The following is a 17,938-nucleotide window of genomic DNA, read 5'->3' on the forward strand; positions in this document are numbered from 1 at the left end:
ACAAACACGAAGATATAGTACAATATGATTAGGTTACATCTCAATACATTGGTTAGAACAGACCCAAAAAATAGTTACAGTAATTCTCTAAGTACAAGAAGAGGACCTGAATCGGTTGTTACAAAAGCTAGAAATTTTAACCTTACTGATTCCGATCAGCTATCAAAAATTTTTTGCGACAAAACCCAACTTTGGACGACTAAAGGTATCTTGTTTTTTCTTTAAAAAAATAGCAAATATCGTTTCTTTGTATTGATATGACCCACCAGGGCTTATGCAATCAATGTTATGTGATGCTCCAAAAGACTCTATTGAATTGCAGATTTTCAGAAATACTCTGTGGCGCTTTAAAACAGGCGATAAGCCTTCAGCGACCACTCGGTATGATGCTTTTCGATGTCGTCTGATGTAAAGTACTTTGTACATGAGTACTAACTGAAATTGAAATTATTAATATTATTTTTATTACAATTTATCTAAGTACTTCCATCTCTTATAAATTTTTATTTATATCCTTCCGTATTGATACTATTTTTTAATTGAAAATGAATTTTGAATACAGTTAAATCTGCTGCGAATGGCGCTATCTAAACACTGGCCGAAGAATTTCCTCAAAAATAACGGGGAAAAGAGTGTAAAGAGTGTAAAAATAACAAAATTACACCCCCTTTTTCGCTTAATTAAGGGCGGAAGAGTGGAATTATAAGAGTGAAATTTTCAAAAGTAAATGTTGAAGGAGTTGGTCCCCTCTTCCCCCTGTCGAACATGTTACTTTCACTTTGTTCATTAACCATTGCGTCGCCTGTTTCTAGCATTTGGAGTTTTTGTTTGGTTATAATGGTAATTGTGTAAAAGTTTATTTTTTATCAGACCACCCTAAGTTACATCTTTTGCAATGAGTGCAAAAAAGTGGAGAAAAATGTGCAAATAAACAGTTGTATTTAGAACTACACTCTCACACGCATTACACCCTAATCCCCGCTAATTAGGGGTGGATTAATGAGGAGTTAAACCTCGGCCCGGGAAGCGAGTTTTTTTGTTCAACTACTGTTACACATATTTCGCATCTGTTACCGTTCTGTATTATCAAAATGTTTGTGAACAATGTTTTAGGTGAATCCGTATCTCTCTGCAATAAGTGCCTCTCGGATAAGTCTTCTGGTGATTGGCATCATGGGACTCATTGGCAACACCCTAACATACAAAGTGTCCTCTATGATCAACGACTCATGCAAGCCATATATATCTTAGGTTCAAAGAATGCTCAAAAACTTTCATTTCCTAGAAAAATATTATCCCCTAAAAAATAACCGTTAAAAATCTTATCTATTAAAAAAAAACGGTTAAAAATGTCCATTTCTTAAGTTTAAAAACGCTCAAAAACTATCACTTCCTATGTCGGAAAAACGATCAAAGACCGTTTTCCCTAAAAATACCAATCAAAAGCGATCCTTTCAACATCCTTGCAACATCATTATCAATTATCTAGCTTGGTTATGGTTTTTCCTAAATAGTCTTTCGAAATAGGCTAGTCGATCCGGAAACCTGATTGCAAGTGCAATTTATAAAACAATTGACTTTATCTCTAATCGCTGTGATTTTGATGCTAGTTTAATCTCTTCACTCCGGGTTGCCCATCATACAACTTTCCTTGATTTCATACAAGATCATATATGATCCCCGGTAATCATACAAGGTCATATATGATTTGTCTGATTTCCCCGTAATCATACAAGTTTCATACAAAAAATAGTTTTAAACCACTCTAATCGTAACAGCTATAACGCTCATTCGGTAAAAAATACACCAGACTAACCCAACGATGAGTTTTTGAGATTCATTTTGCCCGGTAATCATACAAGGTCATATATGATTTGTATGATTTCCCGGTAATCATACAAGTTTCATAAAAGAAAAAAAAATAGTTGGAAATGAGTTAACGACTCCAATCGTAACAGGTATAACGCTACCCATGGGTAGTAATATTGCAAACACAATAGAATTTTGATCTCATTTGAAAATAACGGTTCTGTTTTCAGAAAAAATACAATAGTTTAAAAATTACATTTTTAAATGGCTCATGTAAAGTGTGAATAAAACTGCAATGTAATAACACAAAAAGCTTACTATAAACTTTTTGGACTTTTGATATTAGTTGCAAAAATATTAATAAAACATTAATAGTTGCAAAATTTAATAAAATTTCCAAAAAAATGCTGGTTTTATTTTCCTTACTTAAAAAGTTTTCTTCAAAACTTTTTGCTGTCAGGAAAACGGTAGAAAAATTCCAATTTAATAGAAATAGATTTTTCCGAACAACTATACGGATAAATGGGGTATTCCACTAAACTTTAATCACGTTGTTGTCAATATCAGATACGTTTCTAAAAATTTTTGTACGAACAAAAAATTGAAAACTTCTCTAATTTAATGTATATAGAGATGCGTATTAAGCCCAACTTCCGTTTTGGACACTTCAACGAAAGCTTGTTGGATAGTTTTTCAAAAAAGACGTTTTATTTATCTTTTCTAAAAATTAAAGCGGAGAGCCTTGCTAAGCATCACTATTTTTCTTTGTAGTTAAACATGTTATATCAACAACATCAACAACAATTCTCTTTGTTTTATTACAACGCGAACTGTGTGCTTCAAAATCGGCTTTGCAACCTTTTCATCTCTCTATAAATCTGACTTCGTAAATGACTTTTCCAACTGACTACCTAATTTCAACGATATGGCTTACGGGCTGTCATAAAATAATAATTGCCGTCATGAATTGATATTAGATTCGGCTCAGGAAAATCTCAAATTTACAATTTAAAAAGTCTGCAAAATCCAAATTTTAAATCTGGAGTCTTTATTTAATTGGAATTAAACTTCCAAAAATAGTACGTTTTTTTTGTTGCGAAAAATATTCACAAAAGTTTTGCTCAATTTGTTCAACATTTCTGGATTTTTGCAAACCCCATTTACAACAAGATTCAACTGCGGAATTCACATCCACTTTGTACTTAGTTGCGGAAAAGAAATCTCCATCTCCAATTGTTGCGACCCACTTTAGTGGGGGGAGGAACTATATACTCAAATGGCTTTTATTTTTGTTCAGTCAATTTTGGCCGATGGATATATTCATCGTAGAGGGTTGTGAGTGGTATCATTAAACAGTCCGTGCACACAATAGATTGTAAAACCAAAATCGACTATTTTGAATTTCGTTCTTTCCCCGGAGTTATCTAGTTTTAAAGTTTTGTTGACGTTCAACTGATTTTCGTTGTTATTATTCACATTTTCCGTACTATTAAGAAATCTTTTTTGCCAAATTTGCTAAAAGCATATGTTCAAAATAGTCTCACCCCTATAAACAAAAAAGTGTTATTGAACTTTAGATATTTTTCAACAAAAAAGAACGAAATATGCCTTTTGGTCCACCTCGTTTAAATTTGCGGGATTATCATTCCTAAAAACAACATTCGTTAACTCCAAAGAAGCTAAGCTTTTTATGTGTATCCTTTGAAAGTGTTTTTGAATTGAAAATTTAATGGTTTTTATCACTTGACGCAAAAGTGAAACTAACACAAAAAGCAATGGACCAGGGTTTTTCGTAAAAATTTGCTCCTTGGTTTCAATGTTCAGTTGTTCCATAAAACGCTACACATATTGATCAGTGATACGCCATGCCTTTGAAAGACTTTTTGCCGAAAAATGGTGGGCTTACTCTATTCCACATATAGCTCTATGCAATGCTTTTCTTGCCAAAATATCTGCTGAATTTATAACTTGTTGCCAATTTAATTGCTGTTCTTCTGCAGATTCCTGGACAAATTACAAAACATTCTCTCATTGTCCACAGTTAGTACAATGAGTCTTTTTTCCTGAAATATAGCTTGGAAATCCTAACTCTGTATTTTTCTTGTTTGATTTCCTGCCCGGGCCAGAGCTACACTCATGGATTACACTAAAGGCTCTGAAAATGATCCTTTAATCTAGAAACAGACTCACTCTCAGGTTTTAGCATTTAATTAGTTGCAATTTGTACTGAGCTTTCAAAGCCGGCAGTGGCTTTTTTGATTTTGTCAAGAAAATAACCCTAATGATAGAATTAAAGTACCGAAATTTTAGAATCTCTGATTTTACTTCGAATGGGTTTCTTTAGATGGAAAAAATGAAACTTAAAATAGGCGGAATTGAATCTGCTTTCAAACGCTCTTCTCCAAGTAAGGAGATTATAAAACGGTTTCACTTACTAATTTAAATATCTTTAGTTGCCTGTTAAAAGTGTATACACAAAAAACAACAAAAATTTGTGAAGAAAAATATTGAGTGCTATTTTCGTACCCAGCAACGACCTATCGAAACAAATTCCAAAGTCTTGATCAGTACTTCTCCAGTGAAATACACGTCTTAAAACGATAAATCAGTACTAATCACGTCTTATCTCAAGTCTTAAGACTTGTGAAGACATGTCAAGACTTGCTCAAGACTTGACTAGTCTTGATCATTGTAAGAATTAAGACCTGTGCCATGTCTAAAAAGTGACACGATCAGAGCTCTGATACAGTACTGATACAAGAGTTGCCTTGCAAAAGTTCAGGTAATAGTCGTTTCATTTGGTTTTCAGTTAGTTTCAGCTATCAAAAATACACAAATGAATTTTCCAGAAATCAAAAACTTGCAAGATTCTTGCAAGATTCTTCAAGATTTTGAATCTGGTCTAATTTGTTTTTTCAGTTTCATTGAATTCGGTTTTGTAATTTGTTTAAAAAACAAAAATTTGCTTCAAAGATTTGTACACTGATTTATTTTTTGCCTTGATTGATATCTTGTAAGATTCTTGCAAGATTTGAATCCGCTCATCATTAGGGTGACGTTCAGTCCGGGCTGTGGTCCATTACTTTGTCGCATTTAATATACCGCATGTGACTCAGGTGACTCCAGCGGGACTGTGTTTATGAAGTGTTTGGCTCTTGCTGACAACATGGCTGTACTCCGAATAACTCTGGACCAAGGACTTCCAGTGTTTGGTATCACAATCAGGACCCTCAACAATATGGCTTGCAAAATTATCGGCTTCTTTTCTGGCGCTGGAACTATTACCTGTTAGTGTAAACGCTATTAAGACTACAAAACTTAACAACTTAAAGAGACTTAAACTCGTATTAAAACAACAATTTTTTTCCTGTAAATTATTTCCCGGCAAAGTTCGTCAAATTTTTAATCCGATAATTTTGCTCCATTTTTTTCGTGTCCAGACAAAACAGTCTCAAACAAAACAGTCCCAATTTGCGAAATGTTCCCAGACAAAAAAGTCACAGACAGAATAGTCCGTAATAAATATCGAAACAATTGTAGATATTATCTATACAAACAATTAAAAAACATAATCTATGAGTTAAGCTTCTGAATACGCTGTTTTAAGGATTTATATGAATTAGGATAAAACCAAAAACTAGTTCCATAATACATAATTTGGCAAAAACTATGTTATAATCAGCTTAAATTTTGTTCAAAGAAAAACAATCATGCGAATAACTTAAGAGGTTAATTGGTGCTTAATTATGAGCTTAACTCTATATATAGTTCGGACTATTTTGTCAGGGATTGTTTTGTCGGCTTTCCTGGAACTATTTTGTCCTGGACTGCTTTGTCTATTCACCATTTTTTCAACTTCGGGAAAAACGGTAAAAAAAATTATTGAGGCAGTCCGAGTTACCGTGGTGGTTTTGCTTCGTATGAACAATTTACATGACAGGGGAGTGTTACGTAGTAAATATTAGCGAATCAGAATTGAGTATTTATATTCGAATTTATATGCGTATAAAACGTTCAAATATACGTAGAAAGTTCCGAAAAAGTTCATTTAACCTAATTTTAAGTTAATATAACCACTATACGTATCGATTAAGCTGGTTTTCGGCTTAATATTTTTAGGTTTTCTAGACAATTGCCGATTGAATACGAACTGATTTGACGTCAATGACATCACACAAAAAAAACCTGTTAAATGAACAACAAAAAATCTTGCCGTCTAAGTTTCACTTGTTGTATTGATCGTTGATACTTAAACGTTGCTTACATGTCGTCATACTGAATATAATCTGATATCTTTACACGTTGAATTGAATCCTCGAACTGCTGATTGTTCTTTATCAGAGTTAATATTGGTGCCGCGAGCACGTTTACGTATACCAAACTACACCGAAACCGTGATTCCGACTACTCCAAAGGAGCGGGCCAAAGAACTGGCCTCTTGAGAAGGAGGCACCTATGTGGAACAGCGAGGTAATCTGACAGATCTGGGAATCGACGAGCCGGGAAACCACTGCCAGCTGCCAGTCCACTTGTTCCCAAACCGCATCGACTTCAAGACGAGACCACCAGTGCCAACGGAGCCCAACAGTCCTCATCTGAGGGTGAAATGGGGACCTCTGGATCTCATTGGGACTCCTCTCACCTGACCGTCACTCTAACCCGCAAATCGTGGGCAAACAAGTGCAATACAAAGTCAGAACACCATCACTACCTCAACATTTCCACTTCCGCAAACTGAGGGAGAAGGGTCATTAAGAGACAGATTTCCACCAAAAAATTGACACTGCAGAAACACGCAAAATCTGTAAGACAAAACAAAGTTGTTAAAGATGTATTTTTCCAATGAAGTGTTTTAAGATTACTTTAGACGGCAAGAAACCCAACCCGTGAACTATTTTTTTGGATATTGCATGGTGTATTAAAATTGAACTAAATCTTTGCAGAAAACATTCATAGGGGGCCCACGAAAAAACAATTTTTGAGACGAAAAACCATCGATTTTGAAAATTTTCGGTAGATCTCCAAAAAATTCGAAAAAATGATATAGTCGGTTAGTATATCCAAAAATAACCTCTTATATAGACAAAATTGAGAGAAAATAAGTCTAAAGTGTTTAATCTTGAAAATTTTTGGTCAATTTCGAATCAATTCTGAAAACTTTTGAAAATCAATACCGAATATTGATAAACCGTATTTTCAAGCTTAAAACCATCCAGTTTGCTGGATTACCGTTCCGTAATCAAGAATTTGCAAAAAATTGACAAAAATTTGAAAAAAATTGGACAAATACATATAAATTTTGACAAAATTGTCAAAATCATTTTCTCAACAAGAAGATTCGTTAATTGAGTGAAACTCAAACACAAAAAGTTGTGAGATTTTTCACAACCTACGGCCTACCGAAAAAAATGATCGAATCACTATAATTTTGCCTCTTCGCTCACTTATGTAACGTTTCGTCCGCGTCCTTTTCGTCCCTTAACATTTCAATTCTCCGTGTTCCGTTTTTTCAATAACGTCGCTCTCCCAACACTCCGCTTTTCCTTTGCTTCCGCTTTTTTTCCGGATATCGATGTAGTATATCATATGTGATGAAGTATGTTGTTGTTTTCGCTGTAGTATGTTGAGTTTGCTAGTATGCTGGTTTGTTCTTTAGGTCTTATAGCTTTCTAGGATGTGACTTAAGTTTATTCTCGAGTTACGGCTGGATTGTCCTTTGACTTTTCAATTTTACTAATTTAGTAGCCTTCCTGTTGTAGTATATTGAATTTGCTGTTGTATGTTTGTGTGTAACTGTATGATTGCTAGTTGGTTTAGTCTTGTTACCTTCTAGGGTGTGACTTAAGTTTATTCTCGAGTTGCGGCTGGAGTGTTTCTTGACTTTTCCAACTGTCGTAGTCTACAAATACACTATTCTAGTTTATTCAATTTTGGTAAAATTTGTTTAATATCGCTAGTATGATGATTCTTTTTTTTGGTTTGGGTTTTGCTAGGATGTGACTTAAGTTTATTCTGGAGTTGTGGCTAGTAAATTTCTTGACCTTTACATCCTTTTAGTGTACTACTGCATTGCCGTAAATTAGTTTGTCGTTAAATTTGTTGTTAAAAACCCATTATGATCTATGTTAGATTGTCTTGCAGTAGCTTCTCTCCTTCTTCCTAGGGTGTGACTTAAGTTTGTTCTAGAGTTACGGTTAGGTTGTTTGCTTGTGTTTTTGCTATGGTCTGCTAACATAGTTCTTTCCATCCTCATTTCCCGCCCGTTCTTTCCCACCGTCCCGTTTCGTTGCGTTGCGCGTTTTTCACCCGCTTTCCCGCACGTCCCGTTTCCGTTCCGTCGCGCACTGCTCGCTCGACTTTTCGTCTGTCCCGTTTCCGTCGCGTCGCGCGTTGCTCGCTCGACTTCCCGTGTGTCCTTTGCCTCCCTCCGCGTTGAGCGCATAGCTTTCAGCGCTCCACTTCTGTTTTTGTCGGGCACAGTGTGCTCGACGACCTTCTTTGCTCTTTGGGCGGTTTGTTTTACAGACTGTCTACAGTGTGCTGTGTTTGGTGTCTTTTGCATTGGGTTTGTTTTGCTTGTATTAGGTTTGTTTAGAGTGTGCATATAATAGATAACCGTCTGCAGTGGTAGGTTTGCTGATCTTTGGAAATAATAACATCGTGATGTCTAATAGTCTTGATCAAAAAGTCAAAAAGTTGTACGCTGCCAGGTCAAAGCGTGAGGCTGAATTGCATGCTATACATGAAGATATCCTTCATTGTATAAATAGTCAAAGTAGGCGAGTGAAAGTTGAACGCCTAGTAACAAAGTGCAACGAAGCATTTATGACCGTTGTAGACAAAAATGAGGACCTGATTGCATTTGCTGGAAAAACGGAGGATCCAAGTGCACTTGTACCTTCATTAGAGTCTTACTTAGAGGCAATGACAACCAAGAACGACAAGATCCCCACTTCAGCACGAAACTACATCAACTCGGCTGATGATAAAGTGAGTGAGTTCTAGGAACCAAGGGCTTCCATTCGTTCTAGACTTCCATCATTAATGACCTCGTCCAAAACATCTAGTCAGCGTAAATATGATTACGTAATTGCTAAAACGAAGCGCGAAGAAATTGAAAAAAAGAATGAGGCAGCCATTCGCCTTGCTTAACAGAAAAAACAAAAGGAATTGGATGAACTGGAGGAAAACAATAGGAAAAGGTTGGCTGAGGCAACGCTGCAAGAATTTGAATTGCTGGACGCTGTTTCCAATGGTAGCCACTCTGAAACAACTGCAAGTGCTAGGAGCTCAATGAGAAGTGAAAAGGCTGTCCAGGATTAGATCAACACCTCACTTGCTTTAAGTTTTAATAACGAGAAAACTGGTGAATCAGAGATTACGAAAGACCCTCCAGAATGCCCTAGCCATAATAACGGCGAAGCGGTGGAAGATCACGACACTGACATTTCAAGGCATTCGATTCCAAAAAAATTGTCGAGGCAATTATATTTTAAGCAAAGAGACCTTGAAGCAACTCGACCCCTATTATACACCACCTGAAAATTTTTTCGCTGCTGCTAACACAAAGGCGTTGTACCAGGCAAATCTACGGGCGCAAATGAATCAAACAGGCCAACAAGGCATGGCGCTTCCGAGCATAATTAACCAAGGAACCGCAGATAATCAACTGCCTTCTGTACACGCCCCCGGGGCTTCTTCACCACCCATTCAAGAGCCCGTTGAATCACAAAAAAACCAAAATAATTTGTCCGAGTTTTTTCCACACGCATATCATCAAATTTCGCAATCCAGGGGACCTGAAACATCAAGTCTGCCCGAGAATAATTCGGCCCAGCGTATATGCTCCCGACAACAAATTAATTTTGTCCCCCGAGCACCGAGCCTCATTTTCCGACTAAAAATCATCCAGCCCCCGCAATAAGCGTTCCCTTGTACCCAGGCGCCCCACCAAATCCAAACACTCAACAGCACAGCTCCGAACCCGCTCGTCCTAATGACTTTCCCATTCCGAAACCAGTCTTCGCACCTAACCTCACTGCTCCCATCCCACAAGCCACTTTGGATAATCAGCCTCTCGTCAAAACTTTTCAGAATAATAATAACCGAGTACACAAAGTTGTACGTTCTGTTGCTCCGCCTGTCCCAACTATGCCCAATATCCCTCTTGGCCAAAACTTTGTGCCAAATATGAGTCATTGGCGTTTTCCACAGCACAGACCGTCAATATTCAACCAAGACACAACCACCGTGAATAGTCTGCCTCCAAATGTACACACCCATATCGCACCATCAAGTACTGTTCCACTACGAATTTATCAGAATTCACCCCCTTTCATTGATATGCAATCACCATCAGGTGCACAGCAGGAAAACCTGATCGCGACTACTAGTAATGTTGTACCTGGTCTAGCCACTCCGGTTTTTCAGCCAACATATCCCTATGTTGGGCCCACTCCGTTGAGTTGGAGCGGTCCGCAAGTGTCTGCACCTGCCCCTCCGATACCGGACAATGCGTCATTGATTAGGAAATTAGCTGATGCAATAACCAGCAAAAAACGACCCTCTGCCAGAGTGGAAACATGCAGAGTTTAATGGCGATCCATTAAAGTGGCAGGAGTGGTATAGTCAATTCAAAAGCGCGATTGACTCGCAGTCGCTCACAGATGACGTTAAATTGACTTACCTTAAAACACTCGTCACCGGTAAAGCAAAGATTGCAATCGCCGAGTTTGCTTACTGTGGTTTATTGTACAAGGATGCACTAAGGACTTTAGAACATAAATTTGGCCGGCCACAGGCAGTCGTAAGTGCCCACTTGGATAAACTAAGCAACTTTCCGCCTCTTAAAATGCACAATAGTGATAATATCAAAAACTATTCTTCAGCAATATCCAGCCTCGTTGGGGTTTTCAAGTCACTATCATATGATGCTGACTTGAAGAGCGCTTCCCTACTTAACCAAGCGGTACAGAAGTTACCACCAAACATGAAAGAGTCATGGTCGCTCTTTACGGATAAGAAGCACTGGGTTAAGCCTAGCCTCCTTGACTTTAACGATTGGCTTAAAAAAAGGCTGAGGCCAATGATCTTATGAAACAGAGCGCAACCAAGGCCAAACCTGAAGAGAACATCACTTCAGTAACCAAGACCAAAACAGCCTCAAAAGAGTTTGCATCAAATTCGCAACAAAGGGAAACAAAGAAGCAAATGCCATCTGCTTCCACAAATACTTAATTTTGATGCATTGTATGCAAAGGTAACCACCGACTATGGGAGTGTCGAGTTTTCAAGGAAAAGACTCTAACCCAGAGAGCTAAGTTGGTGGCGGATAACAAACTTTGCTTTTCGTGCTTACGGGACAAGCACACATTCCGCCAGTGCCCTCAACCAAGAAAGTGCCGAGCAGAAGGGTGCAATAGTTCGCATAATACACAATTGCATGGGGCAGATAGGGTTTTCCCAACAAAAAACAATCAACAAATTCCAATACCATTCAACCTTCTGGCAACATAGGTCAAAGTAAAGCAACTTCTAGTCAACTCCAGCCTAATAAAACCACAACAATGTCATCTGTTACTGATGTTAAGGGGCTCCTTCAGGTGACTGAATTGCAGTTGGTCAATTCGTCCGGTTTAGATACCAAGGCTTTAGTCTTGTGTGATACCGCCTGCAGTAACTCTTGGGCGGCCGGTAGTCTCGCAGATAGACTCGGTTTGCATGGTAAAGCACTAAAACTAACCGTCAAGGGTGTTAATACCGAAGAAGTAGTTGACACTAGGGTTGTTGAAGTTACTGCGAAACCAAGAGAACATCAAGATTTCGAACCATTTACCATCAACTCTTTCGTTAAGGAGAGTTTGAACGTCGGCTCAGTTATAATTAATGTAAAGGCCCTGCATGAGACTTACCCACACATAGCAGTCCTTGATCCCGTGACATATTCCTATAAAGACATTGAGATGATACTCGGACAAGATGTCTATCATGCCATCCGCCCGTTAGAATACTTCTCTGCCGATGAGAAGTGTTCACCCATTGCCGTACGCTTACCCATAGGTTGGGTCTTAAGCGGTCCGTTACCATAAAGTTCGTGTTTAACCTCAACGTGCTCTAAAGTGAATATCGAACAGGACAATGAGTTAGCAAGTCAAATAAAGTCATGGTACGGCATTGAATCATTCGGAGCAAACAAGCAGGTCGACTCACGATCTGCAGCAGACGCAAGGGCTCACGAAATCCTTGAGAGTACCACCATACACAATGGCCTGAGATACGATGTCGGAATGCTACGGGCGGCAGATATCACCAAGCTCCCAAATAATTACTTCTCCTCCCTTGTGCAACTAAAATCTCTCGAAGAACGATTGGCCAAGTATGAAGACCTCACAGAGAAGTATACTAGTACCATCAAGGAAGACCTAAATAAGAGTATGTAATTGAGGTTCCGGACGCTCACAAGGTTGAGAGCCGGTCCGATAAAGAGTGGTACCTACCCCACCATCCGGTTTTAAACCCGAACAAACCGGGCAAGGTGCGTAGGGTGCTTAATGGAGCAGCAAAATTTCATGGTGCCTCACTGAATAAATCTTTGCTCACTGGCCTCGATCTGCTCCAAAACCTTATTTACGACCTTTTTCGCTTCCGACAACATCCAAATGCCGTCTCTGCCGACATCGAGGGAATGTTTCTACAGGTTGGCGTATTACCATCAGATCAACCATCACTTCGCTTTCTGTGGCGGGAGGACCCCACAACTAACGTTGTAGTGTATCAATATACGCGCCATATATTCGGGGCTAAAGACTCGCCCACATGCGCCAACTATGCATTACAACGCACTGCGAGAGACAATGCCAAGTTTTACCCCGAAGCTGCAAAAGCCGTCCTTGAAAACTTCTACATGGACGATTACCTTGACTCAGTGGAGTCTCCAGAGAAAGCCCTCAATAGATCGAAGGAATTGGTACATCTTCTCCATCTTGGTGGGTTCAAGCTTACAAAGTTCGTAAGCAATGTACCAAATCTGGCTGACCGAATTGATGGTTCCTCTCAATCTACTGAGCCCAGGTCATTGTTTCATGTCAGGAGGATTCATCGCATGTGCTGGGGTTAAAGTGGGATCATACTAATGACACTTTAGTTGTGAGTAGGGGTACAAGCTGCGCTATCACCAAGTCCCTCACGCAACGCTTGGTCCTAAGTCTTGTTTCGAAAGTCTTTGACCCATTGGTCTGGTCGCACCGTTTACCGTCGGTGCGCGACTGCTCTTAAAATTCATCTGGCGTATCACAGGACAACAATTGGATGACGAGCTCCCACAGGACATGGCTCAAAGATTTTTGTATTGGATTGCGGACTTACCAAAGCTTGAAAACATAAAAATTCCCCGAAGTTACTTTAGTGGACCCTTTGATAATATAGAGTTGCACAAGTTCGGTGACAGTTCCCAGGATGTTTTCAGTGCGGTCGCATTCTTGCGAGCCCGAGTAAAAAGACCTACGGGCGATGAAAAAACAGAGCTTGCGTTTGTTTTGGGGAAAGCGCGCGTGGCGCCAATGAAAGTAATGACTGTCCCAAAACTCGAATTACAAGCAGCTCTACTTGCCGCTCGACTGAAAAGAGAAATTACACAAGCACTTACCGTAACTGTCAACCAAGTATTCATGTGGACAGATAGCACGACCGTTCTCCAATGGATTAATTCTAATGAAAAGCAACCAATCTTTGTTGCAAACCGTGTTTTCGAAATTTTGGAGTATACCAGCGTTGACCAATGGAACCACGTCGCAACTAAGGATAATCCAGCTGACGCCGTTACGCGTGGAATGTCCGCTGAGGTTTGGCAACTAAGCAGTTGGGTCAATGGTCCACATTTCTTAACTAACTCAATTTTTCCTTTCGTACCGAACAAAGACGTCATTAATAACATCAAACTTGGCGTCAACCAAGCAGTCATTATGGAAGACATTGTTTCTCTCGCTACATCTGTTAAAAAACAGACAACTCCCGTTCCGTCGTTATTCCCATTTGATAAGTTTAGTTCTTATCAAAAGTACTTGCGCATTGCCGCATACGTTCTCCGGCTTTTGCCGAAACATGCCGGCTACCGTAACCCCGATGGTAGCATTACTGACCCTACTGAGCTTGACGAAGCCGAGCGTCATCTACAGTACTAGGTGCAAGGAGAGTCTTTTGAACTCGAAAGAAAAGATCTTCTTGACAATAGATTCGTTAAACGGAGTAGCCTAATTGCTCCACATTCACCGTTTATTAGTCCAAATGGGCTAATCCGTTCCTCGGGCCGCATCAAGCGGTTAATTGAAGTTGGGTTTAACGTAAAGTACCCAATCATCTTAGATGCCCGTCATCCGTTTGTAAAACCGTTCCTTGAACACACGCACGTAAAGCATTATCATCAAGGCGTTGAATACCTAAGATCAATTGTGCAGGAACATTATACCGTACTGAAACTAAGATCATCCTTGCGTTTCGTCAAAGCACACTGCCTGAGATGCCGAGAATTCCAAGCTGTAACTATGCAGCCAATCATGTCTTACTTACCTAAGGAGAGACTTGCTTACCAGTCCCCTCCCTTCACGAACACTGGCGTTGATTACTTTGGGCCATTCTATGTTACTGTCCGCCGTACTACTGAGAAAAGGTGGGGCTTCCTCTTCACTTGTCTCACTACTCGCGCTGTCCATGTCGAGATAGTTACATCCATGGACACCAATCCTTGTGTTATGGGAGTTGAGCGGTTTGTGTCACGTAGGAGTACACCTGCCATGATTTGGTCGGGCAATGGCACTAACTTTATTGGAGCGGAGAAAAAACTCCGAGAAAGTATTGAAAAGTGGAACGTTGTCAACATTGCAGCTGAGCTCGCTCACAAAGGTATAAAGTGGAGGTTCAATCCACCCAGCGCACCACATCAAGGTGGTATATGGGAGAGGTTGGTACGCAGCTTCAAGCGCGTGTTGTATACTATTCTTGGCACGCGTCGCCTCACGGATGAGGTACTGCATACTACCTTTTATCTTGTGGAGATTGCTCTCAATTCGCGTCCTTTAACACCCGTAAGCGCCGATCCGTGCGATTTGAACGCTTTAACGCCCAACCACTTTCTTTTAGGAGAATACTCTACCGGTATTCCCTCTGTTGTCGGCAATAATGAGTTTGACCATCGTAAATGTTACGCCCCTGCGCAGTCATACGCTAATGCGATCTGGTCCTGTTGGATCAGAGAGTGCGTACCGACGCTGAACCGACGCTCTAAGTGGCAGACGCCTTCCGAGCAACATCTTAAGACCAGTGACTTGGTTTGGATAGTTGAGGAAACCAACCCTAAAGGTTACTAACCAACCGCTCGGATTGTGGAACTCCGTTACGGCTCCGATAGCGTCGCGCGCTCCGCCGTCTTACGTACGTCGACCGGTTTACTCGTTCGCCCGCTTGTAAAACTTGTACCAGTTTTCCCATCTTTTTCCGGGCCGGAGGATGTTACGTAGTAAATAATAGCCAATCAGAATTGAGTATTTATATTCGAATTAAACGCGTATACAACGTTCAAATATACGTAGAAAGTTCCGAAAACGAATTAGATCAAATCCTGGAAAAACTGGACAAGGAAAACCTCGCAAAAAATCTCCAAAAATGCGAATTCGGCAAAAATACAATAGAATGGCTAGGTTTTAAAATAACTCCCCAGGGAACAACCCCGTTAATTACCAAAACCGAAGCCATAATGAAACTCGAACACCCCAAAACACTAAAACACTTACGGTCATTCATGGGGAGTATTCACCACCTAATAAAATTGATTCCAAAACTAGCAGAGCTAACAGAATCATTAAGACCATTATTAAAGAAAACAGATAAAAAAAAATAATCGCTCAAATTGGAATGAAACAAACTACCAGACATTCGCCAACATAAAACAAAAGATAAAACAAATTATTGAAAACAAACATTTCGATACAACGAAAGAAACACGCATCAAATGCGATGCCATCATTAAAGGTCGGGGGCCAATTATTGAACAAAAACCCGGCAACTTATGGCACACAATAGTTTATGCTAGCAGATTCCTAAATAATTATTAATCACGCTACAGTACAAACGAACTAGAACTGTTGGCTGTCGTATGGGCCGTCGAACATTTCAAACATCACTTACACGGACAAGAATTCAAACTGCTAACTGACCACCAAGCCCTCCTCTCAGCCCTGAAAGAAAACAGAGGCAAAAAAACATACCAAAGTCGATTAACGCGTTGGGTAGATAGACTCCTACCATTCAATTTTAAAATCGAACATCTCCCAGGGAAGGATATGGGGTTCGCAGATTATCTAAGCCGAAATCCATCACAACCCCCACCACCATCCACCGACGACACACAATTTATAATATACACAATCAATAATTTCAAGTACTTTCTGCTAAATGATACAACCAAAAAATTAAGCGCAGACAACTACCAAACACATAATGACGTCATAAGTAACAAAGCACACGCCGCACAGAAAACGAACGCTTTTTGCCAATCTCGTTACAATAATCAGTCGCCTGCTTTTGCTACAAATCTCTCACATTCTAATTCAAGTAATTCAATACATTCCTATCCCACTAATAATCCAATCTATAAATCTTCTATCAAATCTTTCAAAAAATCGTCTAACTCAAATCATTCTATCAATCAAAATCCATCATCTTCAAATTATAATCCCCACGATAATACATTACATTCTATATACAATCCCCCAGTTTCAAAATCCTCAATTCAGCATTCAGCCCCATTTACAACAGTTAACGTTATTATTCCAAAATATCAAAAAGTGCTCGTCACAACTAGACGAAATCCAACAACCGAAACAAATCTCCATCCTATTATCAAACGCAAGAGAACACCCAACAAATATAAAATGCAAAACATTTCGAAAACTTTTACCTCAAGCAGTACCCAAACAGAAGGAACTTCAAACAAGGGCAAGGGTAGAACCCCACTTAGATCAGACCCCGATATTTCAATTTATCCCCTAGGGATTCAAGCGATGCCAGAGTACAGGAAAAACTTAAGCCAAGTTTTTGGGGAGGAGTTCCGGGCAGAAGCCACGCAAAAGGATAAACAACTCGCACCCCTGATAAAGTTAATTAGAGACAGAGATTGGAACACAATGAAAACAGTTAACCCCTATTTTTATTCTCTTGAACGCGACTTATCTGTAACTCCCTAGGGATGTATCGTTTACGACAATCGCCCAATGGTCCCAAAATCTCTAAAACAGCTTGTTATCGTTTCAATACACCAAACGCATCCTGGACAACATGGAATGTTGAGACTTGCGGACCTGATATGGTTCCCTCGCATCCACAGGGACGTGACTTACAAGGCCCAGTCGTTTTCAGACTGCATTGAAAACGGTAACAATTTAAAAGCTATCCAAACCAGATCACAATTAGGAACTCTACCAAAACTGAACGAACCTAACGAAGAAATCCAAATGGATTTCGCTGGTCCCATATAATTTCGCGAACATAAGGACGAGTACGGCATACTAGTAACAGTTGACGGCCTAACACGCTACCTCCACGCAAAAGTATATAAAAACTGCGATACCGAAACAGCGCTTAAATACCTCGAGGAATATTGTAACTTTCACGGTATACCACGTTCTATAAGATGTGATCAAGCACAAGCTTTCAAAGCGCGGGAATTTGAATTATACTGTAAAGACAAAAACATTAAACTCATACTCGCACCAGCCGGTGACCATAGAGCAACCGGAATGGTAGAGTGCCTAATCCAAACAATAAAGCGTCGAATCGCAATCATGCAATCAGACCCACTGTGGTCCAACGCTGACCTGGCCCAAATCGTAACAAAAATATTTCAATCCATTAGGCTCATCCCTAACTCCGTAACAAAAATAAAACCATTCGAGGCATACTTCGGTCGCAACCCAAATACGGAACTATCAAATATAGTAATCAAACCAAACCACACAAAGTTAACGTATAACAAACTACGATCCTTTGTTTCAGACAAAAAGAAACTAAAACATCCAGCACTCCCCAGGGAAGCAATGTGGGAGTTCGACGGAGATTTGGAACCCGAACTCAATATCCA

At 39.7% G+C, this 17,938-nt stretch overlaps 1 protein-coding gene across 1 annotated transcript in view; it reads left to right on the plus strand.

Annotated features, from left to right (window-relative positions):
• The window catches only part of LOC142354060 (somatostatin receptor type 3-like), a 437,349-nt gene that overhangs the window by 384,035 nt on the left and 35,376 nt on the right, over nt 1-17,938 (plus strand). Inside the window, exon 3 of the mRNA XM_075406334.1 lies at nt 4,926-5,096. Coding sequence (XP_075262449.1) covers nt 4,926-5,096 — 171 coding nt within the window. The remainder of the gene's footprint in view (nt 1-4,925; nt 5,097-17,938) is intronic.

This window comes from Convolutriloba macropyga, chromosome 15 (genome assembly GCF_964194025.1).
Source record: "Convolutriloba macropyga chromosome 15, txConMacr16.3, whole genome shotgun sequence".
Classification (NCBI taxonomy): domain Eukaryota; kingdom Metazoa; phylum Xenacoelomorpha; order Acoela; family Convolutidae; genus Convolutriloba; species Convolutriloba macropyga.